This window comes from Lissotriton vulgaris, chromosome 9, assembly GCF_964263255.1.
Source record: "Lissotriton vulgaris chromosome 9, aLisVul1.2, whole genome shotgun sequence".
Classification (NCBI taxonomy): Eukaryota; Metazoa; Chordata; class Amphibia; order Caudata; family Salamandridae; genus Lissotriton; species Lissotriton vulgaris.
In genome coordinates, this window is record NC_141697.1 from 29,924,105 (window position 1) to 29,951,876 (window position 27,772).

General features: G+C 48.7%; 1 protein-coding gene across 3 annotated transcripts in view; it reads left to right on the forward strand.

Annotated features, from left to right (window-relative positions):
• The window catches only part of STRN3 (striatin 3), a 1,097,014-nt gene that overhangs the window by 133,378 nt on the left and 935,864 nt on the right, over positions 1 to 27,772 (forward strand). For all 3 annotated transcript variants that reach the window (XM_086936977.1, XM_086936979.1, XM_086936980.1), the window contains exon 2: positions 3,108 to 3,211. In XM_086936977.1, the coding sequence (XP_086793103.1) occupies positions 3,108 to 3,211 (104 nt within the window). The remainder of the gene's footprint in view (positions 1 to 3,107; positions 3,212 to 27,772) is intronic.

Genomic DNA, 27,772 nt, shown 5'->3' on the forward strand with positions numbered 1-27,772 from the left:
GAGAAGTCTCTGGTCGATCCAGCTCCCTGCAGGATTTTTCTAGGCGCCACTCTGAATACTTCGCTGGCGAAGGCATTCTTGTCTCCAGAGCGTCCGCTGCGGATCTTACGTCTAGTGACTCTCATCCGTTCAAAAGGGTCAGTTTCAGTTCGTGTATTGAAATCTTTTCCCTGGATGGCGTCTCCATGATCCCAAATTGCAGGCTCAAGAGTCACCCGATTCAGAAGGAACTGGACACGCAGTGGCGTCAGGTCCCCGGCTCTTTCAACCATCTGGTCCGGGTGATCGCTCTGATGAGGTCCGCTTTCCTTTGGTGGGCTCAACCGTCAAACATCGCTGCCGGTACTTCGATCCTAACCGTTGCTCTGGAGCTCATCTTTACCACAGACGCCTCTCTTGAAGGCTGGGGCGCACATCTTCAGGGGCTCTCCATAAAAGGCAAGTGGACTCTGGCTCAGCGTTCCTGGCACATCAACAGCCTGGAACTCATGGCCACTTTCCTGGCGCTCAAGTCTTTCCATCGTCTACTCCAGGGAGAGTCTGTACTCATTCAAACAGACAATACCACAAGTCTGCACTATGTGATCAAACAGGGCGGCACCAAGTCGCCGCTCCTTTCTCAACTGGCACAGAGCATTTTGGACTGGGCGCGCCGTCACCAGATTACCTTGACTGCGGTTCACCTACCAGGCATCTCCAACATCCTGGCGTACTCCCTCAGCAGGTCCGCGTTCTTGACCCACGAGTGGAGTTGCATCAGCCGACTCTGGACTTCATCTTTCGGCTGTGGGGTCGCCTGAACATGGATCTGTCTGCGAGCCCTGTGAACCGGAAATGCCCGTCTTATGCAAGTTGGCTTCCCCATCAAGGGTCATGCGGGAATGCCCTTTTCATGGACTGGTGCAATCGTTTTGCCTACGCTTTTCCACCGATTCCACTGGTTCCGCGAGTGTTGTGGAAAATGCGGAGACAGCGGTGCCACATTCTACTGATCGCTCCCAGATGGCCTCGACAAGCATGGTTCTCGGAGCTGCTGCTTCTTTCACAGTGCGAACCCATCCTCCTTCGTCCTCGAGCGGTTCTCCTCACAATGGAAGGGGGTCAGATCTGTCATCCGGACCCCTTCTCTCTCAAATTATCGGCATGGAACCTGAGCACCTTGAATTTTCAAATCTAAATATTTCTCCAGCATGTAGAGACGTTATTACCAAGGCAAGAGCTCCTTCCACAGTGAAGAAATAAAAGCTAAAGTGGAAGAGGTTCGGTCACTGGTGTGCCTCTACCAACATCCATCCTGTGCACTCCACTCCTACTCAGCTTCTGACGTTCTTTTTGCAGTTAGCGCAATCAGGATTTTCTCACTCCATCTTGAAGGTCTTCTTGGCAGCAATCTCTCGTTTACGGCAGGATGGTTCTTCTTCTCTTTACTCTTCCAGAGCCATTCGACAATTTTTTAGGGGATTATTCAGGATGTGCCCGCCCATTCGGCGTCCTCCTCCTACCTGGCATCTCAATGTTGTTTTGGGGCAATGGATGAAGGCGCCTTTTGAGCCCATTCACAAGGCGGATTTGAAATTTCTGACCTGGAAGGAGGCACTTCTTCTTGACCTGACCTCCTCACGTCGCGTGAGTGATATCCATGCCTTTACCATTCAGCCTCATTTTCATCAATTCAAATCGGACTGTGTCATACTTCGCACCAACCAGACATGCGTGCCTAAGGTGCCGACTGATTTTCACCTCAATGAACCAGTGTTCTTAACGACTTTCTTCGCTATCCTCAATCTCCAGCGGAGCAACGTTTGCATTCATTGGACGTTAAAAGATGCCTTAAATTCTACATCGACAGGACAGCACCTTTTTGTAAATCTGATCAGCTGTTTGTTGCTTACGGACGCATGGGCAAGGGGCGTTCTGTTACCAAGCCAACTATTGCACGTTGGATTTCCTCAGCAATCTCATTCTGTCATCAGAAGGCAGGCAAGCCTCTTCAATCTTCTGTACTGGCTCATTCACCAGGGCAATGTCTTCCTCTACTGCCCTGTTTGCGGGTGTGCCGATTCACCAGATATGCCAAGCAGCCACGTGGTCCAGCAGGCATACTTTCACAAAGCACTACTGTCTTGAGACGATCAACAAAGCTGATTCAGCAGTGGGCCAAGTGGTGCTTCGTAATCTTTTCAAAGAAGGTGAGCCTCTTTCCTTCCCTCCGCCTGTATAGTCATTTATCTGTCTGGCAGTATTCTGTGCTTTCGATGCATAGTAGGCTTATGCACTGCTCTTTTGCCTTGCGGCCATCTATCACTGCTCACTATTCTATTCAAGCATGTGAATCTATGAAAGACACCCCAATACTGGAGAAGAACAAATGTTACTTACCTGTAAATGGTGGTTCTCCATTATTGGTGTCTTTCATAGATTCACATGCGACCCACCCACCTCCCCGCAGGGGCTCGCTTCTCCTCCTAGACTCTTTTGTCACTTTGGTGCTATGAAAATCTTAGGGCCTGAGCCTCTGAGGAGAAGGTTTTAGAGGGGTGCTTGCGCCTGATTGGCTGTAGTTTGGACTAACATAATGACTTGGATAGGTTATGAGTACTTTTTCTTCTTCTAATGCATTCCTATGTGTTTATGCTAACCTTGGTACTTCTAAGTATTTATGGTTTTAGAATGTATGTAATTATGTTTCTATATACATATATTGTTGGTTTTATTGCTAATTTATTTACCGTGGGGCTCCCACTTCGATGACTGGGAATATTCAAGCATATGAAATATGAAAGACACCAATACTGGAGAACCACCGTTTACAGGTAAGTAACAATTGTTCTTCCTTCTTCCTGCTCTTTGGTTCGTTGCTGTATTAATGTGTGATTGAATTGTTTGGGCCTTAGTGCAATTGAAATATTAAGCTTAAAAATGGCCCAGTGCTGAAAAAATCATTTCAGCATTGGACAGTCTTGGCGAGGCCTTTTTTAAAATTCTGCTTGTAAATAGTTGAGTTTAAGGCCTTGATGGAATCGGATCTAATGTGTTCAAGTCCTTGTATAATAGTCAGTGCCTTATTTGTATTAAAAAGAAATATAGACATACATTTTTTTTTTCAGGCTCGGATAGCGTTTTTACAAGGTGAAAGGAAAGGCCAAGAAAATTTGAAGAAAGACTTAGTAAGAAGAATAAAGATGTTAGAATATGCATTAAAACAAGAAAGGTATGTATGCATCCTAAATTATTTTTATTTTATACTTACTGACAGTTCATACTTGTAGGCTTTGAGAAGTAGATCTTGATGTTGTGATTCTAACAAACAGTCTGTATTTCCTGCTACTTCCTGGACCAATCTTATGGCGGCTGTTGCTTAAGTAGAGGAGCACTTCCACGGTCTATCACTGCACTTACAATTGAGTATAATGTGGCTTGATGCATACCCCTCGTCGAACTGTGTCTGATGGTATGGCACACTAGTGCAGTGATATGTCCTCTGATATTAAGCAGCCAAATGTGACACTGTAACACAATATTTAAATGCTTCTTGGAATCTGAAGATGGCCTCTTGAGACAATTGAGATTCATTTTCAAAACTGCTTCACCTCCAAGACTGTATTTGTTCTTTCTTTTTGTCTCCCCACTATGGTTTCGTTGTCTCCACAACCAGGTCTCAGGAAGTCTTAAACCTCAGGGTCCACCAGAATTGTTTTCAACTGCTTCTGGAATTGGGGGTCCAAAGCAAGCACTCTGTTTCAGCAGTCTGTTCAGATTTTAAATGTTAAATATTAATTTCTTGGGGGAATAAAATTGAAGCTGATTTTGCATTATTGCACCCCAAGTTATGTGGACATTGTTTTACAGCTGCTGAATATAAAATTCTTGGTTGGGGGTAGTTTGAGCTCAAAGGAGGAGGGACATGGGAAAGTGCAACACGTCTCTGAAATCGTGTAGAGAGCGGCAGTTCTCACTCAAAGTGTTGTTTTCTGTAGTTAAATGAAGGACATACTCTTACCACTACTAGTAAATACTGGTGATTGCTCAGTTAAATGTTATGGAGTGACCCGTCTTTTCATCTGATGCTTAGTGGAGTGTTCAACTGATTCTTTTCTATAACATTCTTAGACTGCTACCCGCCTAACTAGACTTTTCACTCCCAAATTGTGTGCTTCATTATGTTTGTCTGGATTGGATCCATCTGCGGCCGCCTGAAATGGGTGCCCCCCCGTGCCACCTACTTTTTCGAAAAGTCTGGGGGTCAAGTTAGACAATGCTCTCTCATTTAAGCCTTTTATCTGAAAGAGACTATTAGTTATGGATTCCTCACCTTAGAATTACCCCCAGGCGTCTGACTGGATCTGGTGAATATTTTCCTCAGCAATACCCATGCACGTTGGTAAGTGGCATTGATCGACTCCACGTTCGTTAGGGTCGTGATCGCCAGAATGACTTCGCAGTATCTACTTAGACGCAGCCACTGCGCGCTAACATCCGTTCTTTCTTTTTCCGCACCAGCCAGCGCATATCCGGAGAGAGCAGTACCTCGAGTCACTTTACTTTTTTTGGGGGACTTTTTGTCAACATCTTTTAAAATCATCCAACTCCTGGTGCACAGGGATGTCATCTCGGCAGACCGGCTTCAAGCCTTGTGGCTCCTGCCACAAGCTGGTGATGGACCCTCATCTTGTGTGGCTCTGGTGTCTGGAGCGCGACCACGACCTGAAGTTGTGCTCCGACTGCCGGGCCATGGCCCCGAAGACTTTGCGGGAGCTGTCCTAAAAGCTACTGGAAGCCTGGCAGTTGGCACCGCGCTGCTCGAGGTCTCGGTTGAGAGAGAGGTTGTGGAACCAGTCGCGGAGCCATAACTCCTTGTCAAAGTCTTCGTCTTCGGTAAGTTGAAGCACAAGAAGAAGGCAAAGAAGCACAGTTGCTTTTAGTGTTCTCCCCATCCATCAGCCGGTGCGACACAGGATGCAGAAGGTAGTCGCCCAGCTCCGCCTGAGGGCCCTGTTGGGTCGACTCTGACCTTCCATCCCTCCCCGGGAGCCGCAGCGACCCCTGCCCCACTTCGTAGATTTTGTGAAGCCCTCCACTCCATCTTTGGGCTGCCCGACTCTGCCGGCTCAACTGCCAGCCCCACAGACTCGGCTGGGGGTTCTAGGCCTTCAATGCCGGCGGCTTCGGCTCCGCAGGGCCCCCAGGGATCCAGGCCTGACTCCGGTTGTTGCTGGTCGACCGAACGACACCTCCGGCGTCGCATCCATTGCCGACACCACCTCCGGCGCTGAATCCATTGCCGACATCTCCGCCACCCCTCCGACGCCGATTGTGTCCCCAACCGACGTTGACCCCAGTCTCCCACTTGATGTGGACACCACAGAGCCGGACCAGCGTCGACCGACATCGGTACTGGCACTGACCGCTACCTTTGTACCCCTGTTCTCACCTGGTGTTCCCTATTACCCTGAGTGGCTACCAGTGGAGGGTGAGGAGGACTGGGAGGGGTCTGTGGACCCTCTGGCAGACCAGTTAGAAGAACCGGACTGGAGAGAGCAGTTGGGTGAGGCCAGTGGTCTGGACACCTCTCCAGACCTTTGCATTCTATCTCCCCCTACCATGGCTAAGTGGGAGGGTGCATCATACGCAGTGGTGTTTTGTAGGGCGGTTGAGGCCGTACACCTTGAGCTTCCTACGGTGGCGTCAGGACTAATCTTCTGACCGAGGTTCTTCAACCGGCAGCGGCCTCTTCAGAGCCCCTGCTGCCACTTAATGAGGCCCTCACGGACATCCTTTTAGGCACTTGGTCCAAGCCCAACACAGGGGCCACTGTGGCTAGGATGAAAGGCCGACGCCACCGCCCGGTGTTGCACTTTCCCATGTTCCTCCTCCTTTGAGCTCCATTTACCCCCATTTTCCTCTCCTAACACCCTACCCTCGAGAACTTGGTGGGCAAATCCTCAACTTCCAAGGGTGCATTCCCTACCGTTCCACCTGATAGGGTCGGTGAACACCGCATGTGTCTTGGGCCGTTAATCCCATTTTGTGTGAGACACGGTCGTGCAGGTGCTGTCATTACATCGCATACACTTACAACCCAGTCATTCCATCGCAACATCCTTTACAACGCATGTCACTACAACGCACACATTACAACGCATACCATTACAGCGCTTGGCACTCCATCGCATGTCACTACCACACAGGCATTACAACGCATACCATTATAAGGCATACAATTACAACACATAGTACCCCTACACTATCCAACACTTACCCTACTGTTGCACCCCCTGGAATAGAATAGTATTTTTTACCCCTATACTATCCAATACTTACCTTAAATGCAATGTAATGGTATGCATTGTAATGGTATGCGTTGTAAAGGTTGTATGCGATGTATTGGAATGCGTTGTTAAGGTAGTTTTTTCAAATGCGATGTATTGTCATGCGATGTAATGGAATGCGTTGTAGAGGATGTTGCGATGTAAAAACTGCGTTGTAACGTCATACATTCCCGAAGGGAGAGACGCAGCCAAGTTCGCCATAAGATGTGGACTGGACCACGCCGACTCGCGGGGCAGGGCGATTTCAATGTCGGTTGCCCTGAGACGCTATGCTTTGCTGAGGTCCACTGACTTTTCTGGTGATGTACAAGCTACACTTTTGGACACGCCCTTTGATGGCTGTCGCTTGTTTGGCGACAAGGCAGGCAACGCTTCGGCCATCACGCCGTTCTTCTGACATATATCCCGCTGAAAAGATGTTGGAACATCCCATGTATTTTAGTGCCCGCCGTGTTATCCCTCACGGGGTGGGCCATTCCGTGTCTACTTTTCTTCTCATTTTCCAGGACCTGCTTCCGCTTTGGACCGTTTGCAGAATCACTCATTTGATCGGCCTCATTTAACGAGCAGCCTGAGAAGACACGGAACTCGTCCAATACCCCCAGTTCACCAATTGTACTCCTGCCTTTTTTTAAGGCACATCCCACTGTTGTTGTGTAGCTGACTTATGCGCCCTGAGGAAGGTGAGACCCACATCGGGGTCTAACACTGAAAAGCACATTGGCGCTGGATTTAATCGTCAAATTGTTTTGATAGGAAAAGTCCCCCTGTGTGTTCTCCAAGAATGTTCATTATTTCATGAAAATGTATTTGTGTTTTAATTGTTTAACTGATTCTTAGGTTCTGACATGTTTTTTCTCCTCGAGGCACAGTTGTACTTTCTGTAAGGCCTCGCATGTAACCTTAGATACATAGGGGGACTCTATCAATGTATATATTGATTGTATTTGGCTGAATGTCTGACATTGTTAGGCGTAAGAGTATGTGAGTTTATGAGAAGGTATGGCTGAGGTTTGAGTGAATGTGTTGTGGGATGTGTTTAATCGTATATTATTTTTGAAAGGATATTTATATTTAAAAAAATGTTGTCCCACAGCATTACATTACAATAAAAGTCTTTTGATAATTCCCATGTTCGAGGCATATGAGCTCCAGATTGCACACTGTGCATAGATCGCCACCTAGTGTTTTGCTCGAATGCTTGCAGTTTGTTTTTGTCCTGAAAAGTTCTTTGGAAGTCACAAGATGGGTGACTCCTCCTCTGGACCATACTGTGCATGGACATCGGCTACATCTTCAGATTCTTTTTTTTCCGCCATCGGGCTCGGATGACCTAGACCTTACTCTCTGGCTCATGGAAAGGACGCCATTCAAGAAGTGTCCTCAATGTGGGTCGAAGTTTCCCCCCACAGATCTACATGAGGTTTGTAACCTTTGCCTCTCACCGGAGCACGAGACCAAAGACTGTTCCGCCTGTGCCTCTTTCCGCTCCAAAAAGACGATTCGGGACCGACTAGCTCGAAGAACAATGGCTCGCTCATAGCATCGATTCCCGACGACATCTTCAAAGAAGGCGTTGACGTGCCAGAATACCAGCAGGCCGAAGAAAGTGCCCGCTCCTTTGATGCCAAAGACTCAGACGTCGAGGACATCACTCCAGCTCAATGGGTCGTAAGTAAGACCGTCGACCACAACCCTTCCTCGACACCCTCAAAAAAGGCTTCGGTCACACCCTCACCTTCGGGCCCGGGTGCACACTCAGAGACTGCTTCCCACGCCCTGCCTTCGGTCTCGGCAAAGAAACCTACTAAGCCTTCAGGCGGCTCTTGCTCGAGTCAGCCTATTCCCGGTGCCGATCCCATACAGACACAGAAAAAGAAGCCATCTTCCTCAACCACGCCGACCACTGCTCCGATACCTAAGCACTTTGCGCCGAAGACTGGCACTGGCTCATCGATGCCGAAACCGCTCTCTGAGCCGAGTAAAAAACCACCTAAAGGTCCCGATTCTCACGCTTCGGAGCCGAAAAAACACCCGGAACCGAAAAAAACACGTTTCGGTAAAAGACATTTCAAAAGGTCATACTAAGCCAAAAGACTCTAGACCAGCTACCGAGTCTCTGCCGAAGAAACCTCCGGATCCGAGAACTTCGACGCCGAAGGATCTGCCAGAGACAGAACAGCTTTTTACACCAGATCCTACTCAAAAGACTCTTCTAAATGATCCTAAGACTGGACAACTAGCTCTGAGCTCCAAAAAGAGACCACTGGAGGCGCCTGCATCTCCACCTCCCCCAAAGGAGAGAGACATTGCAACCTCTCCATTAAGGGTCCCTTCTCCACCACCTCCCCATACTGTTACTCCTTCTACACCTCCTCCACCACATCATTCGCCTACACCATCCACTAACCCAGATGATGATGTAGATACAGACGCTGATGACACAGGTCGGGGTGCACATGACCCAGCAGGGACCAATAGTCCCCCTCAGTCTCCTAACCCATGGGATGATTATAACACCCCTGATGTGCCTTACGTCACACAAGACGATGTATATCTTTCCAGGCCTTCCCAACCAGAGGATACTATAGGTTTTAACCCACCAGTCTGAAGAGCTGCCCAGTAGCACTGGGATTGACTTACACACTGATACTGTGGAAGAAGATTTCCTTTTGGACACTTTTGATAGCACACAAAGGTCCACTGCCATTTTGCCAATGCTTAAATCTATCCGAGCCTTGCAGCTGCAAGCTCACAGACGTTCTTTTTGTCGCTCGCCATATAGAGACCACGCAGGAGGCTACTCCTCCAAAAGCCCTTCCACTTTTTACAAGACCCCTAGCCAATCCACATTCACTAGGGGCTACCAGTGAGGGGGTTACAGGGGTAACAACAACAAAGGCAGAGGCAAAACCAACAACTTCCGCTCTGCCTCCGCCCCTACCCAGTGACTTTCCTCCGCTCCCCCCCAACATTCCACTCCTGTGGGGGGAAGACTACAACAATTCCTTCCTGCCTGGATCAACATCACATCAGACAGGTGGGTGCGACAAATTATTCAGTCAGGTTACTGTCTAGAACTAATATCTACCCCCCCCAACATACCACCCAAACAGCGTCCAATGTCACAAGAACATCTATCAATGTTAAAGCTAGAAGTAATATCTTTGCTAGAAAAGAGTGCAATAGAACCAGTTCCTCTGCACCAACAAAACAAGGTGGTTGACTCCCTATACTTTCTTATCCCAAAAAAGGACGGCTCTCGAAGGCCTATTCTGGACTTCAAACCGCTAAATATATACATCCAGTCAGACCATTTTCACATGGTCACACTCCAACAAATCCTTCCTCTCCTATTACTAAACGACTTCCTTGCTACTCTAGAACAAGCATTTACAATGCAATAGGTCTTGCAGCATTAAAGTTTGAGTTACTGGCATTGTAAATGACAATGCTTTGCATTAAATTCTTTTTTTAATTTGCAATTGGTATATAAACATTGTTTGTGAATGGTTAGCTGTTGCTTATGCTAAGCAAAGTTGGCAGTAATATAGAGTGCTAGTCTTGCTTGTTATAAGCATGCTGATTAAAATAATTATTTACCGCAGGAGAACCGTACCGACTACACAAAAGGGTAATAAGCTACATGAAAATAAAAATATTGCTTAATATGCTAATGTGCTCAGAAGCCAAGGCACAGGAAAACCAGTAAAACAAAAGCAAGTCGAAAATTGTAGTAGGACAAATGCTGCTGTACAAAAACCAGAAGGGCAGCAAACACGTCTGCGCCCGAAGCCCAGGAAGTCAAACGGGGTGTTATTTAATCCACACGCCTGGGCTGATCCCCTACTTCATTAGGCTACGGGCTGTCCACTATGGCGGGGCGCACGGGGGCTGAAGGGGAGAGGGGGTGCAGGGCAGGTTGTGGAAGGGGAAGTCTGACAATAAAAAAAAACAAAAAAAAAACTGTGGCTACCTCTGTACATGAGGCCCCGCTGCCTGTTCTGAACGCTGGACCAGGAAAGGACCATGTAACTGCACGGCCGGCATTTTTTTTTGCGCCCGCGACGGCATTTGAACTTCCCCAGCGCAAGAGTCACGCTGTCGGGATCTAACCATTCGACCATCCCCGCGTTCCAGCATCTTAAATTGCTGGAATCCTATAAAAATCACAGTCCTTCCGCTGTAACCTAACCCAACATAGCGGAGATCTAGAGCCACCTCACGTGAACCGAAGTGAGAAGGCAGTCACCCGTGGAGGCGGAGCAGCAAGGCCCGTCTATCTCCCACTTCCCCGCATGTCACGCCCCCAGCCCCTATGCAAACTGCTGGGGGAGGGCTATTGTTCACCTGTGGGGGGGAGGGGGTGGCGCGGCTTTCCGCCGCTCGGCAAACACCCGCCTGGCCATGCTGAGGACCCGACCCCCGGCGCTGATGCCGGGGTCGGTTGGGCTCTCACCCCTTGAAAACCCGCAGAGTGTGTGTGTGTGTGCGCAAGTCAAGAGATTTATATAGCGTGCTACATACCCATAGGGTCTCAAGGCGCTAGAGGAAGGGTGGGGAATTACTTGTCGAATATCCAAGTTTTAAGTTGTTTTCTGAATGCTAGGTGGTTCTGAGTAAGGCGAAGGTAGGTGGGAAGAGAGTTCCAGGTTTTAGCTGCCAGGTAGGAGAAGGATCTACCTCCCATGGTGGTTTTGTTGATGCGAGGAACAGTGGCAAGGGCTTGGTTGGAGGATCGTAGCTGACGGGAGGGGGTGTAGAAGGACAGTCGTGTGTTGAGGCATTCGGGTCCAAGTTCGTAAAGTGCTTTGTGTGCGTGGGTTAGGAGGCGGAAGGTAATTCTCTTATTTACGGGGAGCCAGTGGAGGTTTTTCAGGTGACCAGAGATGTGTTCTTTACGCGGAATGTCTAGTATGAGCCTGGCTGAAGCGTTCTGGATGCGTTGGAGTTTTTTCTGGAGTTTTGCGGTGGTACCGGCGTATAGTGTGTTTCCGTAGTCCAGTCGGCTCGTAACCAGTGCGTGGGTGACCGTTTTTCTGGTTTCGGTGGGGATCCAGCGAAATGTTTTTTTGAGCATGCGAAGAATGTTAAAGCAAGATGATGAAACGGCGTTGACTTGTCTGGTCATCGAGAGTGAGGAGTCCAAGATGACGCCCAGGTTCCGTGCGTGGTCCGTCGGGATGGGTGCTTTTCCAAGGGCTTCTGGCCACCAAGAGTCATCCCAGGCGGAGGGGGAGGTGCCTAGGATGAGGACTTCTGTTTTGTCTGAGTTCAGTTTCAGACGGCTGTGCTTCATCCACTCGGCTACTTCTTTCATTCCTTCGTGTAAGTTGGTTTTGGCGGTGTTAGGGTCTTTGGTGAGTGATAGGATCAGTTGAGTGTCATCCGCGTAGGAGATGATGTTGAGATTGTGTTGGCGAGCGATGGCCGCAAGGGGGCTCATGTATACGTTGAAGAGGGTGGGGCTGAGTGACGATCCTTGTGGCACGCCGCAGATGACTTCAGAGGCCTCTGACTTGAATGGTGGGAGGCGGACTCTCTGTGTTCTTCCGGTGAGGAACGAGGTGATCCATTCCAGTGCTTTTCCTTGGATTCCTACGTTTCTGAGGCGCTGTAGAAGGGTGCTATGGCAGACTGTGTCGAAGGCAGCGGAGAGGTCGAGGAGGATGAGGGCGACTGTGTCTCCATTGTCCAGTAGAGTTCGAATGTCGTCTGTTGCTGCGATGAGGGCGGTCTCCGTGCTGTGTTTGGCTCGGAAGCCGGACTGTGAGGGGTCGAGGGATTTGTTGGTTTCGAGGAAGGAGGCGAGTTGGTTGTTGACAGCTTTCTCGATGACTTTGGCCGGGAATGGAAGAAGCGAGATGGGGCGGTAGTTTTTGAGTTCGGTGGGGTCAGCTGTGGGTTTTTTCAGAAGGGCGCTGAGTTCTGCGTGTTTCCAGCTTTCCGGGAAGGTGGCGGAGTAGAGGGAGCAGTTGATGACGTCTCGGAGGTGTGGAGCTATGATGGAGTCTGCTTTGTTGAAGATGTGGTGAGGGCATGGGTCAGTTGGGGATCCTGAGTGGATGGAGTTCATCAGGCGGATGGTGTCCTCAGTGGAGATGGGGTTCCAGTCATTGAGGATGTTCAAGGGTGCGGCAGAAGGTTGGGTGGGTTGGTCTCCGGGTTGGTTGTCGAAGCTGTTGTGGATGTCTGCAGTTTTGTTGTGGAAGAAGGAAGCTAGGGAGTCGCAGAGGGCTTGAGAGGGAGTGATGTCGTTGGAGTTGGCTGAAGGGTTGGTAAATTCTTTAACGATGTTGAATAATTCCTTGCTGTTGTGGGCGTTGTTATCTAGACGGTCTTTGAATGCGGCTTTCTTGGCAGACCGGATTAGTTGGTGGTGTATGTGGGTGGCGTTTTTGAAGGCGTCCCTGGTGCTGGTGTTTGGGTCTTTTTTCCAGGCCTTCTCGAGGGAGCGACAGTGTTTCTTCGATTTCTTAAGATCATCGTTGAACCAGGAGGCGTTTTTGCTGCCTGGTTTGCTTTGACGTTTTTTCAGTGGTGCTAGGATGTCGGCGCTGTTGGATATCCATTGGGTAAGGTTAATGGCTGCTTGGTCGGGGTTTGAGGAGTGGACAGGAGGGTTTTGAAGAAGCGATGAGGAGATCTGGTCGATGGTGATTTTGTTCCAGTTTCTTCGCATGGTGGGTTGAGGATGGTTGTGGATTGTGGTCTTATTGTATGTGAAGTGAACGCAGCTGTGGTCTGTCCAGTGAAGAGCTGTGGTGTGACTGAAGGAGACATGTTTGCTGGAAGTGAAGATAGGGTCGAGTGTGTGACCAGCAATGTGGGTGGGGGTAGTGACCAGTTGTTTGAGTCCGAGGTTGGCAAGATTGTCCAGAAGGGTGGTGGTGCTGCTGTCGTTGTTCTTTTCCAGGTGAAAGTTGAGGTCTCCCAATAGAATGTAGTCCTCGGAGGGGAGGGCGTGAGGGGGGATCAAGTCAGTGATGTGGTCCCTGAATTGTGCACGGGGTCCTGGAGGCCGGTAGAGGAGGGTGCCTCTGAGTGTGGTCTTGGGGTCGGTGTGGATCTGGAAGTGGAGGTGTTCGGCGCTGGCCAGGTTGGCGTCAGAACTGGTTGAGATGTGGATGGAGTTCTTATGGACGATAGCGATGCCTCCTCCTGTTTGCTCGATGCGGTCCTTACGGATGATCTTGTATCCTTCCGGGATGGCAATGGTGATGTCTGGGGCTGAAGAGGCATTCATCCATGTTTCTGTTAGGAAGGCGACGTCCGGTGAGATGGTGTTGAGTAGATTCCAGAGGTCGATGGCGTGTCTGTGGACCGAGCGGGTGTTGAGCAGGATGCATTTTAGGTGGTTGGTGTCAGGTCTCTGATTGGTGTTGGTGGATGAGGAGCTGGTTTTGGTGCCGTCAAACTTGCAGGAGTTGCAAGAGAAGGGTCCATGGGTGAGTCCAGGAGCGGCTTGGACGCAGTTGGGGGAGCGGCCGGGGTTAAGGGCTAGGAGGGTGGAGGCGTCTTAAGTAATGCGGGAGGGCTGGGTATTGCGAGGGCCAGGGGGTCTGGCGCTGGGCGCGGGCTAGGCGCGGACGGGCGTAGACGGGCTTACCTTTGGCGCACCTTCGGCGCGGCCGTAGCGCGTGGACGCTGCGCGTTGGGACATCTGACATTAATGGATAGTGGAGGGGGCGGAGCATGGGAGGGGCCGCTGGGAGGCGGTCTCGGGGAGGTAGAGGCGGGCCAGGAGAGCTGACAACAACAACAAGATGGTGGCGGGCTGATTCAAAACGAAACCGGGGCACAGTCCGAGTCAAGCCTGAGCTATTATCATAAAGTTACACACCACTGGTGGGTCCGGCCAGAAGCGCTAAGAAAACAAATGCCAGGCAGCTCACATGTAAATGTAAGCTCTAATTGCGTGCAGAAGCGCTATGACATTTAATATGTGCAGCAGGCAGCAGATAGTAAAGGAACCAGTTCTGTGCAGGAGCGCAGTATCCAGTCAATGCTAGCAGCGCAGTGATGATTAAAAATGAGCAGTTAACGATACCAGTACTCCTTCCAGGGCCAAGGGAGCGAGGGGAGCGACCGTGCAGGAGCGATGTGTGTGTGTCTCTGTGTGCGACTGCGGGGGGTGGAGGGGGAGTGTCTCTGTGTGCGTGCGTGTATGTGTGCTTGTGTGTGTGTGTGCGCATGCGTGCAGGAGGAGGTGTGCCTGTGAATGTTTGCGCTTCCCAGGAGACAGCCACGGCGAGCCAGTTTGGAATCGCCTTGCGCGCGGCCAGGAGTGTCTGTCTCCTGGGAAGCACACCCGCCGACAATAGGTTCTCGGCGAGAACGCGCTTCTGCGCGCTTAGCCGAGACCTAAAAAGGACGCATACTTCCACATTCCCATGCACAAAGCTCACAGAAAGTATCTCAGATTTGTAATAGACTGGCAGCACTATCAATTCAAAGTACTCCCATTCGAAGTCACTTCAGCACCAAGAGTATTCACCAAATGCCTAGCAGTAGTGGCAGCACATTTACGAAGACAGCACATTCCCGTCTTCCCATACATCGACGACTGGCTCATAAAAGCCATCTCATACAACTAGTGCGTAGAACACACCCATGCCACAATCCAACTGCTCCACAACTTGGGGTTCACAATAAATCACACCAAGTCTCATCTGCAACCATCCAAAGTACAACAGTACCTCTGTGCCACAATAAACACCTCAACAGCACCAGCTTATCCCACTCCAATAAGGATAGCCAGCATGCAAACTCTTTTCACAAAGTTTCAGCCACAAGACTCCCTTCCAGCACGAGTGTTTATGCAGCTTATAGGGATGAGGGCCTCTTGCATTTTCATAGTGCCCCATGCAAGACTTCAAATGCGTCCTTTCCAAGAATGCTTATCACATCAATGGAATCAGGCTCAAGGTCAATTAACAGACCTAGTGTTGGTAGACGGTTGGACTCATCGCTCTCTGCAGTGGTGGAACACCAAAAATCTTTCCAAGGGACGACCGTTCCTAGAGCCAGTTCCTCTAATAATCTTGACGGCAGACACATCGCTTTTTGGATGGGGGGCCCACCTACTGCAACACACCACGCAAGGCAGGTGGACACTGCAACAAAAGTTACTCCACATCAATCATCTGGAATTACTAGCTATATTCCTAGCACTAAAAGCTTTTCAACAGCAAGTATCAAACAAAGCTGTGTTAGTCCGCACGGACAACATGACAGCCATGTATTGCATACAGAAACAGGGAGGAACACACTCCCTGCAACTCTCAGCTAGCACAGAAAATATGGCGTGGGCTATACCTCAAAACCTATTCCTCTTAGCCCATCATGTCCCAGGAGTTCAAAATACCATAGCAGACCTGTTAAGTCGTCAGACACAACAGATCCACGAGTGGGAACTTCATCCGACAGTTCTCCAACCATTCTTTCAGATGTGGGTACAACCTCAAATAGACCTCTTATCACCGACGAACACGCAAAATGCCCAAGCTTCGCCTCCAGATATCCATACCCACTGTCAAAAGGCAATGCAATATGGATCAACTGGTCAAAAAAATGTGCGTACGCTTTTCCACCTCTACCACTCCTGCCACTAGCAATACGCAAACTACAGCAGCATTCTCTGACCCTCATCCTAGTTGCTCCAACATGAGCCAGACAGCCGTGGTACACCACACTGCTACAACTGTCTGTAGTGCCACACCCAAAACTATACCTGTCTCCATGCCTTTTAACACAGAACCGTGGTGAGATCAGGCACCCCGGACCCAGCTCAGCTCAACCTTGCGTTCTGGCTCCTGAAATCCTAGAATTTGGATATCTAAACTTTCCTCCAGTCTGCATGAATGTTCTAAAAGAAGCTAGACTCCCAACCACTACAGCATGCTATGCAGCTAAGTGGAAACATTTTGTAATATATTGTCACAACAACAATATTAATCCTTTAGACGTGTCTATTCAACCCATCATAGGATATTTACTGCACTTCGAAAGATGTAACTTAGTCTACACATCTATTCGACTACATCTTGCAGCTATAGCAGTATATCTTCAAAACAGACAGCATCTATCTCTCTTCAGAGTGCCTGCTATTAAAGCCTTTATGGAAGGCCTTAAGAGAATAATTCCTCCCAGAGTACCACCTTCACCAGTGTGGAATTTAAACATTGTTCTCACACGGCTAATAGGACCTCCCTTCGAACCTTTACATAAATGTGAACTGCAATTTTTAACATGGAAGGTTGCGTTCCTAGTAGCTATTACTTCTGTATGTAGAGTTAGTGAACTACAAGCACTAACCATTCAAGAACCTTTCTTGCAAATGCATCAGAATAAGGTCGTTCTCCGTACTAATCCAAAATTCATACCCAAGGTCATTTCTCCCTTCCACCTCAATCAATCTGTGAAACTGCCAGTTTTCTTCTCGCAGCCACAAACAGTAGCAGAAAGAGCTCTTCATATCCTAGATGTCAAGAGCATTGCTATACTACATTGAGAGAACACAACCTTTTCGTAAAACCAAACAATTTTTTATCTTTCTCACCACCACACAAGGGTAATCCCATATTAAAATCTGGGATCGCTAGATGGATTGTCAAATGCATACAAATTTGCTACCACAAAGCTAAACTAACGTTATCTGTTCCTCCTAAAGCCCATTCTACAAGAATAATAGGGGCCTCAATGGCATTTTTAGGTAACATTCTCCTAGATGACATCTGCAGAGCAGCTACATGGTCTACACCGCACACATTCACAAAACACTATTGTGTTAGATGTGCAAACTAAGCAACAAGCTAATGTGAGCCAGGCCGTTCTCAAAACATTATTTCAAACTACTGCAACAGATAGGGGTGGTCGCCGCTAATGGCGGGTACTGCTATACAATCTATGCACAGTGTGCAATCTGCAGCTCATATGCCTCGAACGGAAAATGCTACTTACCAGTATGCATCTGTTCTTGGCATATAGAGCTGCAGAGTTGCACACGCCCACCCGCCTCCCCGGCTACCCTTGTCTGTTCCAGTATTATCTTAGTTAGATACAGTTTACACGGACATCCTATCTTTTCTTGCAAAGCTCCATCATTTCCCTAATGGCGAAAAACAATCTGAGGATGGAGCCGTATGTTCCAGAGGAGGAGTCACCCATCTCGTGACTTCCAAAGAACTTTTCAGGGCAAAAACAAACTTGCAAACATCCGGGCCCAACACTAGGTGGTGATCTATGCACAGTGTGCAACTCTGCAGCTCTACATGTCAAGAACAGATGCATACTGGTAAGAAGCATGTTCCTTTTCTGTTGTGGTGTCACATGAGGCATGTACTGGTTATGTTCTAGTGATTAGTGACTTTTTGCACATATTGAGTTGTGCAGGTAGAGAACCTTCTGTTCTTGATTTAATTCAGGTACTTCCCCTGTTGGTCTCTGCCTGTATTGAAATCAGGGCCCCCCTCCTCTGAGTGATTGGCTCCTGTCTGCCCTCAACCCTCGACCCTGGAAACTGGATGCTGGCGTTGGACTTGCAGGACGCTTATTTTCACATCCCCGTCCTGCCACACGCAATTTATTTACTGTGCTCCCATTTGGCCTTACCAGCTCCCCTCTGGTGTTCACAAAAGAGATGGCGGAGGTCGCTGCTCATCTGCGCAGATCAGGGTTTCTGGTCTTCCCCTGTCTCGACGACTGGCTGTTGAAGGCGGGCTCACCCCAGGCTTTTGTCTACCACCTCCAGACGACAGACAACCTCCTGCATTAGCTGGGTTCACCACCAATGTGCTGAAGTCAAACCTGATTCCCTCTCAGAAGCTCTTTTTCATCGGAGCTGTTCTGGACACAGCTCAGTTTTGGGCTTATCCTCCCAATTAGAGAGACTGGGATATTCGGGCTTTGATTACGATCTTTCAGCCTCTATCTTTGGTTTCGGTCACAATGACCCTGAGGCTACTGGGCATCATGGCCTCCTGCATCCTGCTGGTGGACTTAGCCAGGTAGCATATGCAGGCTCTGCAGTGGGAACTGAAGTTCCAGTGGGCACAGCATCAGGGAAATCTTTCCGATTGTGTCCAGATCTCGGAGGACACTGCACACCAATTGCAGTGGTGGCTAACGAACCAGGATTGGGTCAACGGCAGATCGCTCTCCCTTTCCCAACCCGAGTTCACAGTGGTGACAGATGTATAACTTCTGGGGTGGGGCGGCCACATGGGGGAGGCGGAGATCAGAGGCCTCTGGTCTACGGTGGAGTCCGGGCTCCATATCAACCATGTGGATCTAGGGACGATTAGTCTTGCACTGAAGGCATTCCTTCCTTCTGTTAAAGGAAGATTGGTGCAGGTGTTCACGGACAACACCACCACCACGTGGTACTGCAACAAACGGGGCGGGTGGGGTCATGGACCCTATGTCAAGAGGCTCTTAGTCTGGATAAACACCTGGCAGGTTCCTGGCAGGTTCACGGAATGCAAGGGCGGACAAACTCAGCCGCTGGTGCATGATGGATCACGAATGGCGTCTTCACTTGGAGGTGGTGCAAGGTTTCTTTCAGCAGCGGAGAGAGCCTTAGTTAGATCTATTCGCCACTTAAGAGAACACGCAATGTTGGCAGTTCTGCACGTCAGAATATCCAAGGCGGCACTCCCTAGGTGACGCTTTTCGTCGCGAGTGGTGTTGCGGTCTTCTATATGCCTTTCCGCCTATACCACTTCTACCCAGAGTGCTGAAGAAGATTAAGCTTGACCGGGCCCAAGTCATTCTTGTGGCTCCGGACTGGGCACGAAGAGTCTGGTATCCTGATCTCTTGCACATTGACATCGATCCTCCAATCAGACTACCCCTAGGGAGGATATTCTGTGGCAGCAGCAGGGGAAGGTCTTCCACCAGAACCTGTCCAGCCTCCACCTGCTTACGTGGAGATTGAGCGGCAACAGTTGGCAGCTTTCGACCTTTCTTCCGAAGTCTGTAACGTTATCTTGGCAGCCAGGCTTCTGATCCTCCCCAGGACTACCATAGAGGATATCAAGAGGAGATGGTCTGTATGCTGTCGTCCTTGATTGATTTCGGACTTGCAGTTTATGCTATCAGACTATAAACTCAGGTTTCCAACATCAGCTGCAGCTCCAGAACTGGGCTCGGTTCCCATTGGACTACCCTCAGTGCCTTCCACCCCCCGGGTTCCACCACCACCAACGCCGCTGCAAATAGACGATCCTCCACCGACTACTCCTTTTATCCAACAAGATACTTTGGATGATGACCAAAGTGATCTGGATCTTCCAGACCCGCATGGTGAGTGGGATGATTGTATTATCCCTACTCCTTCACCGGTCCCTGTGGATTCTCCCCCGGGGGATATTGGTGGTTTCCACAATCTGCTGGAAAGGGCGGCCAAGAGGCTTGATCTACCTATGCCTTCGGCGCAGACAGACTGTTTCCTATATGATTTTAAGGAGCCCTGTAAAAAGGACTGTAAGAACCATCCCTATTGTAAATCCTGTTTGGGAAGAGGGTCTTAAAGTCATGAAGACCCCAGCTACAGTGGTCCCAGTGTTTCCTCGATTGGAGAGGAAATATAAAGTACCAGAGGATAACCCGGCTTGCCTAGTGAGTCAGCCAAAACCGGACTCAGTCATATCTCAGGCTGCACAGCGGAAGTCTAAAAATTCGGAAGCTGCACTTACTAAATCTCCGGACAAGGAAGGCAGATGTCTGGACAATGAGGGCAATAGACAGTAAGGGCCTCCTCCTAGGTTATTGATTGTGCAATGGATATTGCCACAACCGCTTTTCGTTCCTTGGCGGGAGCTGTGGTCCTACGTCTCCAGGGTTGGCTTCGAGCTACCTCCTTCAGACCAGAGGTCCAGAACAAAATCTTAGACCCTCCATTCGATGGAGAGGCACTCTTCGGAAAACATGTGGATGACGCTCTCCAAGACACAAAAAAGGACACCGCACGGTGAAGTCGCTGGGGATGCATCAATAGCGCAAGGTTCCTTTCAAGGAGCAAGAGGCAGAGGGCTTCCTTCATATAGAGGAGGGTACCAGCAATATAGGTACTCCTCTTAAACACCTGCCTCACAGTCTTACCGTCCACAATATAACCAGCCACAAGGTCAGTCATATTTACAACAAGGGGTGGTGAGGGACAGAGTCTCTGAATTAAGCAGAAAGCTCTCACCCAGTCAAGAGATCCGGGCTAGATCCAACACCGTTTTTTAGCTCACTGCACCATCCCAGTTTCAGAACCTGGCTGTATGCAAATTAGTCTGTTCCTGTCCCATTGCATGATGGGAACAGGGCAAACCAAACTACAAAAGCCAATTCTTACACTGGGAAGGAAACAAGCTCCCGGGGACCGGTTTCTGGCATTTCTGAATCAACAAGGTCAGTCAGCGGCCTATTCGAAATCGGTCCCTATAGGCAGAGCAGGACATCAGGGGAAGGATTCTTCGAGACGTCAATAGCGGCTTGCAGGCTGCGACTACTGTTCCTACCACTCATCAAACATCTGTAGGGGGCAGGATATATCTATAAATCCAAAATTCGCAGCAAATAACATCAGATCATTGGGTGCTCAGCATTGTTCAATTTGGCCACATGTTGGAGTTTGTTTATCCTCCTCCAAACACCCCATTAACAAAACATCTTCATCTCCTGCGCCTAGAGGTCCAACAAATGTTGCTAAAAGGAGCAATAGATCCAGCTCCCTTTCTCCCAAAGAGGAAAGGGTTTCTACTCTTGGTTCTTTCTGGTTCAAAAGACTGTCGAAAAATGGCGCCCGATCCTAGATCTCAGGGAGCTCAATAGCTATATCATAAAGCAATCGTTCAGAATGATCTCCTTATAGGACATACTTTGACTAAATTCAGGAGAGTTCATGGCCACGTTAGACCCATTCATCCATCGCACAGGAAGTTCCTTCGCTTTACATTAGCCAAGAGCCACTTTCAATTCAAGGTCCTCCCTTTCGGCCTCAGGTCGGCCCCAAGAATCTATACGAAAATTCTGGCTCCAATAGCGGCTTTCCTCAGATGCTAAAAGCACCAAGTGGTCCCTTACCAGGACGACTGGTTGCTAAAAGCTCCCTCCAAAACCTCAGCCAGAGATTCAGTGGCAGCCTGTGCAAAGTTGTTCGAGAGTCTAGGTCTTACCCTCAACAGGAAGTAGTCAAACTTGTATCCGTCCAAGAACGTCAATTTTCTGGAGCAATGTTAGACACATCCCTGAACAGGGCATTTCCGTCACTTGAAAGGCAAACAAACTGATATCTACGGCCCGCCTACTCATAAAATGGTCGCTTTCAGTTCGCCTCTAAAAGTCCCTTCTGGGATCTATTTTGTCCTGCATTCCACTAATACCACCATTGCAGGCTACGAATTTGTCCTCTCCAGGAGCAACTGGACTTACAGTGGCATCAGGCGCAAGGATCTTTCGAGGACAGAATCAGTCACTACACCAATGAGGGAAGCCGCCTCATGGTGGACTTACAAGGAGAACATGTCCCAAGGTCTCTCCTTCTTGGTCACTCAAGCTCCTCAGATTATCACTACTGATGCATCCCTGGAGGGTTGGGCAGCTGTCTTACAGGTCCTCAAGATAAGTGGTTTTTGGCAACCGCATCATCACCTTTTGCACATCAATCTGCTAGCACTCAGAGAAATTCGCCTAGCCCCACAGGCGTTTCTCCTGAGAATAAAAAATTATTTGATTCTGATGAGAACAGACAATACCACGGCCATGCATTATGTCAACAAACAGGACGGCACGAGATCCCATCTGTTGTCTGTGGAAGCTCAGTGTATCTGGGAATGGGCGATCCTTCATGGGGTCTCTCTGAAAGCAGAGCATCTTCCAGGGAGTCTCTCTGAAAGCAGAGCATCTTCCAGGGAATCTCAACGAGACGGCAGATACGCTAAGCTGGCTGAAGTCAGTCTGCCACGAGTGGGAGCTGGACCAGAGGACACAGGACGTTGTCTTTCGACTGTAGGGCAAACCTTCCATAGATCTGTTTGCGACACTGGACAACAAGAAATGCCAGTACTTCGCAAGCTGGCATCACCCCCTGGGATCCTGGGGGAGTGCGTTTTCTATGGCATGGCGCCTTTGTCTACGCTCCCTCCCCCCCCCCGTTCCTCTTCTCCCGAGGCTTCTCAGGAAATTAAAGACGGAACTCTGCAAAATGATTCTTATTGCGCCCTCCTGGACTCGCCGGTTCTTGTACACGGATCTTCTTCAGTCAGTACAGCGTCCGATTTCTTTGAATCCTATTCTGACGATATCCCAGGGCCAGATACTACATCCGGATCCCAAATCCCTGCAATTACCAGCATGGCTCCTGAGCGCAGAGAGTTTCTCAACTTAAAGCTGTCTGCAGAATGTAGCGAAATCCTTTCCCAATCTCGTGCTCCGAGTACAAACAAGACATACTGCATGAAGTGGAAAAGATTTTTTCACTGGTACCAAGAATCGGGAGTGCATCATTCTCTTCTTCAGCTCATGAAATCCTGCCTGTGAGAAGTTGGCCTGGCATATGATGTCCACTATTCTAGTGGGCACCTTGCACCAGTCCAAACAACCCTTATAGATGGTAGGTTTAGACAACCTTTATAGAAAGCTGTCCTTGTGGTAGCTGTGTAGAGCAGCCTTCAGGCCAAGTCTTAAAGGAATGTAAAGCAGCTTGTTTTACCAATCTATAATCTCTTGAATGATCAAATGAAAGTACACCACACCAGGTATATATATAAAAATATATTAATTCTAAACACAACCCCTCTAGTCTCTTTATGAGGCTAGAGACAAAAGTACAATACAAGAACTTCAATAGCACATAGTAAATTAGCACAGTATACGTTTTGCCCTAGTGGCCTCACAAACCATATACTAAGAAAGTGGTAGAAATACAGCTCTAAACCCGAGACCAGGCCTAGAGCCTGTAGAACCAATGGGGCAAACAGGAGCTGGATTTGAGCTGTCCCACGTCTGATGTCGAGTGCTGCAGCGTCAGTATCCGGATTGGACCCAACAAGCCTTGGCAACAGCAACCCGCACAAGATAAAAAGATTGGCTTCGGTGCAGACCAGCAAGGTCTGAGGGACTCACCCTTTGGAGGGGAGTCTGGGCACGTGTGGAGCAACCAGGGAATCCCTAGAAACAAAGTAGATTCCTTTGTCGGGACCCACTAGCAAACGGACTAGGGATCGCGAAGGCGCCTTGAGTGGAAATTCTGAAAGCGGTCCGACGGAACACTCGTGGAGTGTACGCCCACAATTTTCGAGGGAAAAAGTGCTTAGGGCTTGGACTACAAGTAGCCCAATGCACAACTTCGGGAATGCTCTGGAAGTCGATGCACTAACAATGTGCTGGATGTCCAGGAGTTCTGGTCCCACGTCTCTCGTGATAGCTACAGGTCTCAACTTTGCTGGGGACTCGTGTCAGCCTCTGAGATGTCTAGATGTCCGTGTCCTGGGATTGAGCCGATGCCCATGCACACTATCGTCCAAGGGAGGAGTCACCTATCTCGTGACTACAAAGACTTCTTCCAAGACGACGACAACATGCAATCATCCAAGCCCAACACCAGGTGGCAATCTAATGCTAAGTGTACAACTCTGCAGCTCTACATGCCAAGAACAGATGCATACTGGTAAGTAGCATTTTCCTTCTGACCTGTAACTTTAGTTCTCCTGTATTGGAAACTTTCCTAGATTCACATGTGACCCACCCTCCTCCCCTGGGAAAGCTCTACATTCTGCATGTTCTTGGTTACCCTTTGGCACTACGGCTATGAAAATCTGAAGGTTGAGGTTCTCTCAGGAAGGTTCTAAGGGGTGAGGCTGATCTGATTGGTTGTTGATTTTATTTGGTCTCTATTACAAAAAGAGGTGGATATGTTACAAAACTGGATTGGGCCTATGCTGTTTTTATATACCGGAGACTCCCATCTCGATGACTGGGAATGAATTAAGCATGTGAATCTATGAAAGTTTCCAATACTGGAGCACTAGAGTTACATGTAAGTAACTTGTTTTCTTCTGTTTCTTCAACTCTTTACTAAATTGGAGCCTGGTTGAAGCGGCTGTGATAAATGTGTGGATGTAAAAGATCCTTCCTGCATAAACTGTAAGTCCTCTTGCCTTGTTTTTCCTTATTTACACATCTGTCTGCAGGCTCATGGTGTCCTGGCTAAAGATGACAGAGCCACCAGAAATAGTGCGATTGTTTGCCTAATGGATGGGTTGCTGGTCATGATGGCTTTGTAACTAATGCAGCTGGTTTGAAGATATTGCAAGACGTCAAGTGGGGGCAAGTGGAGTTCCATCAGAATAGGCTAATTGTGAATATATTTCTTCATGCTTTTGACAAGGCAAGCTGCAGTGTGTTGGAAGAGTGGGGGACAGGGGGACAGGGGGGGACACTGGGGAGTTTGGGTGGCCATGGAGGAGGTTGTTTTCACGAACCAGACACAGTTGTACGAGAGCTTAAACAGAATTTCTGAAGTAGTTTTCTTCATGGAATGGCTTCACTTTACTAGACAGTTGTTACCTGGCTGTCTTTGTTTGCTTGTCAGTGTATACCTTGAGGATGAGGTAAATGTCATTGAGCCAATTTTGAACTATTTCTTGCTTTTTATTCTTGTCCAGATGGATAAGTTGCAGGCTGTGTTCGAAGTACTGAATCACAGTGGAACAAAAGAGACATTCAAGTAGAGTTGTCCTTCGTCTGCATAATATTAAGTTTTGATTTTGATGCCGTTATTGATGAGCAGAGCCCCATGGTGCTCCACTTAGATTTTGAGGATGACTTCTAGCTATTTTTTTATTTTTTTATTTTCAAATAAAAACACATACAAATAACATTACAATACATCTCCCTCAACAAAAAGCACAATCAGCACAAAACAATAGGAAAGGAAAGCTTGATAGCAACAAGATCTTCACATCTCCCATAATTGAGTAAGTAATGCTAGAATGAAAATAAAAAAGACCATAACATAGACCAAAAAAAAGGGAACATATCTGCACATTTATCCTAATCATGAGTTACATAGCCGATTCGGAACAATGTAGTATCCCCTAAGCAATATGTCAGCCACCTCCCCTACTCTCTTGTCGTTATTCTCCCAACCACACGTGTGAGTCATTCTACTCAGCAGCAGCCGTCCTATTCAACAGGAATGTACGCAGCGGCTCCCAGATATCTCTTGATCTCGAGATTATCGGTAATTCTTCCTCATAAGGTTTCAGATTTTCTTTACAATAAACAAAGTATTTTAACCAATGTTCTGCTGTCGAACTGTATTTATTTCAGCCTTTGGGGTGCCACGCGAACAGTGTGTAAGTATGCTGTGTAGCGGGATCGGGGAAGCATCCCCCTCCTCTACCACCACATGCGGAGTATATGCATGTGGTCTCAACCAATAATATATGTATTGAGCCTGCGCACTCAAGTAGTAAGCATAGAAGTCTGGCGCTCCGAATCCCCCCATGTCATACCCCTTAGTGAGAGTCGACCATTTCACACGAGCGGTCTTACCACCCCAGACTAGTCGTAGCAACACCCGACGCACGGTATGGAAAAACCCCACCGTGAGTACCTCCGGGATGTTAATAAACAGGTACAAATATCGAGGTAAAACCACCATTTTAATGAGTGCAATGCGGTCCGACAGCGGTAGCGAAGTCCACACATCCACCTGCTGTTCCAGCCTGGTGTACGCCCACCCATAATTTTCTCGTATCACCATGTTAGGATCTCTATGAACCCACACTCAGCGGGAACTCCATGTCAGGTCGTAAGATGGACTCCGTATGCCGAATAATGATAGATTTGTCCCAGTTGACATAGAGACCCGAGAGGTGGCCAAATCTAATATACTCCCGGAGGAGTTGTGCCAGATAACGGGAGGGTTCGCGGATGAAAATGCACCATATCATCCTCGTATAGTGAAATGGCTACTGGCCGATAGTTAAAATTCAGTGCGGTCTCCCTATGTCGTTGCCGAATAACACATGCCAGGGGTTCTAATACAATCACAAAAAGCAATGGGGACAGTGCCCCCCTCTATTGCAAAAGGTCCAGAGGTCAATCCCCCAATGCAAACTCTGGCCAATGGCTCCGCATAAAGCACCGATATCCATTGTATAAATAAGGGTGGGAAACCCATCCGCCGCAGAACAAAAAGCATTTAGTTCCATTCCACCGAATCGAACGCTTTCACAGCGTCTAGTAACACAGCCGCGAGCTGACCTGCTCGGTTCTAGTATGTGGAACATGGAGAAAATGGACCGGAGATTATGCGATGTAGATCTTTGAGGTATAAAGCCCGATTGATCAGGCAACACCAGACACGACATCAGGGGCTGCAGCCTTGTTGCTAAGATTTTGACCAATATCTTCGCATCTATATTGATCAGTGGCAGAGGGCGATAAGAGTCGCACCTGTCCGGCGGCTTATCTTTTTTAAGTAGAGTAATTATCAGTGCTTGTCGCAATGTCGGTGGCAATTTCTCGGACTCATGTGCCTCAGCATACATCTCTAATAGATACGTTGCAAGTAGGTCTGCATACTTCTTATAAAATTCCACCGTCAGGCCATCTGGCCCAGGTGCTTTACCGTTACATAGCGCAGCAATCGCTGCCTTGACATCCTGCTTGTCTATGGGCATACACAGATATTCCCTATGTGCGTCGGAAAGCCAGGCGCACGCTATGTCTTCTAGATATTCCCCCATCGCGGCCTCCGTCGCACCCCCTTTGGTGGTGTACAGCTCCGCGTAGAAACCTCTGAAGTACTCTGTGATGCCCAGTGGGTGATAGTGTTCCCCCCATGTGAGTCTGTGATCATTTCTATACGCGGCTGCTCCTGTCGATATTTGATCTTACTAGCCAGTGCGCGCCCCGGCCTGCCTCCCTCCCCATACCGTCTAGCCGTGTGTCTACGCGACAGATACTTTATTTCCGTTTCGGACAGTGCATCGTATTCTTTAATTAGTTCATAATGCGGGCCAACGTATCTACCTGAGGGTTGCGCAGCATATTTTCGCTCTAACTCACGCAGGGCGGTCTTAGTGTTTTGTAGCTGTGTCCTTATGTCTCTCAGTATACCCGCGGCAGTACTAATGCTCCCCGATTGTGACTTTGAAAGCCTGCCATAGCGTCGAGGCCTCGTCCACTGTACCCTTATTAATTACAAAATACTGTTCAGTGGCCTCCCTCACCGTATTCTCGTAGACCGGGTTTAGTAGAGCCCCAGAGCGCAGCCTCCATGTAAAAGGGCGATGCACGGCCGTCGGGATTTCCAGATCCAGCTCCACGGGATTGTGATCTGATAATGTACGTGATAAATGTGCCCCTTCCCGCACCCAGTTCATGGCCTCCTCTCCCACCAACCAGTCGTCCAGCCTTGACCAGCTGCCATGCGAGGGCGT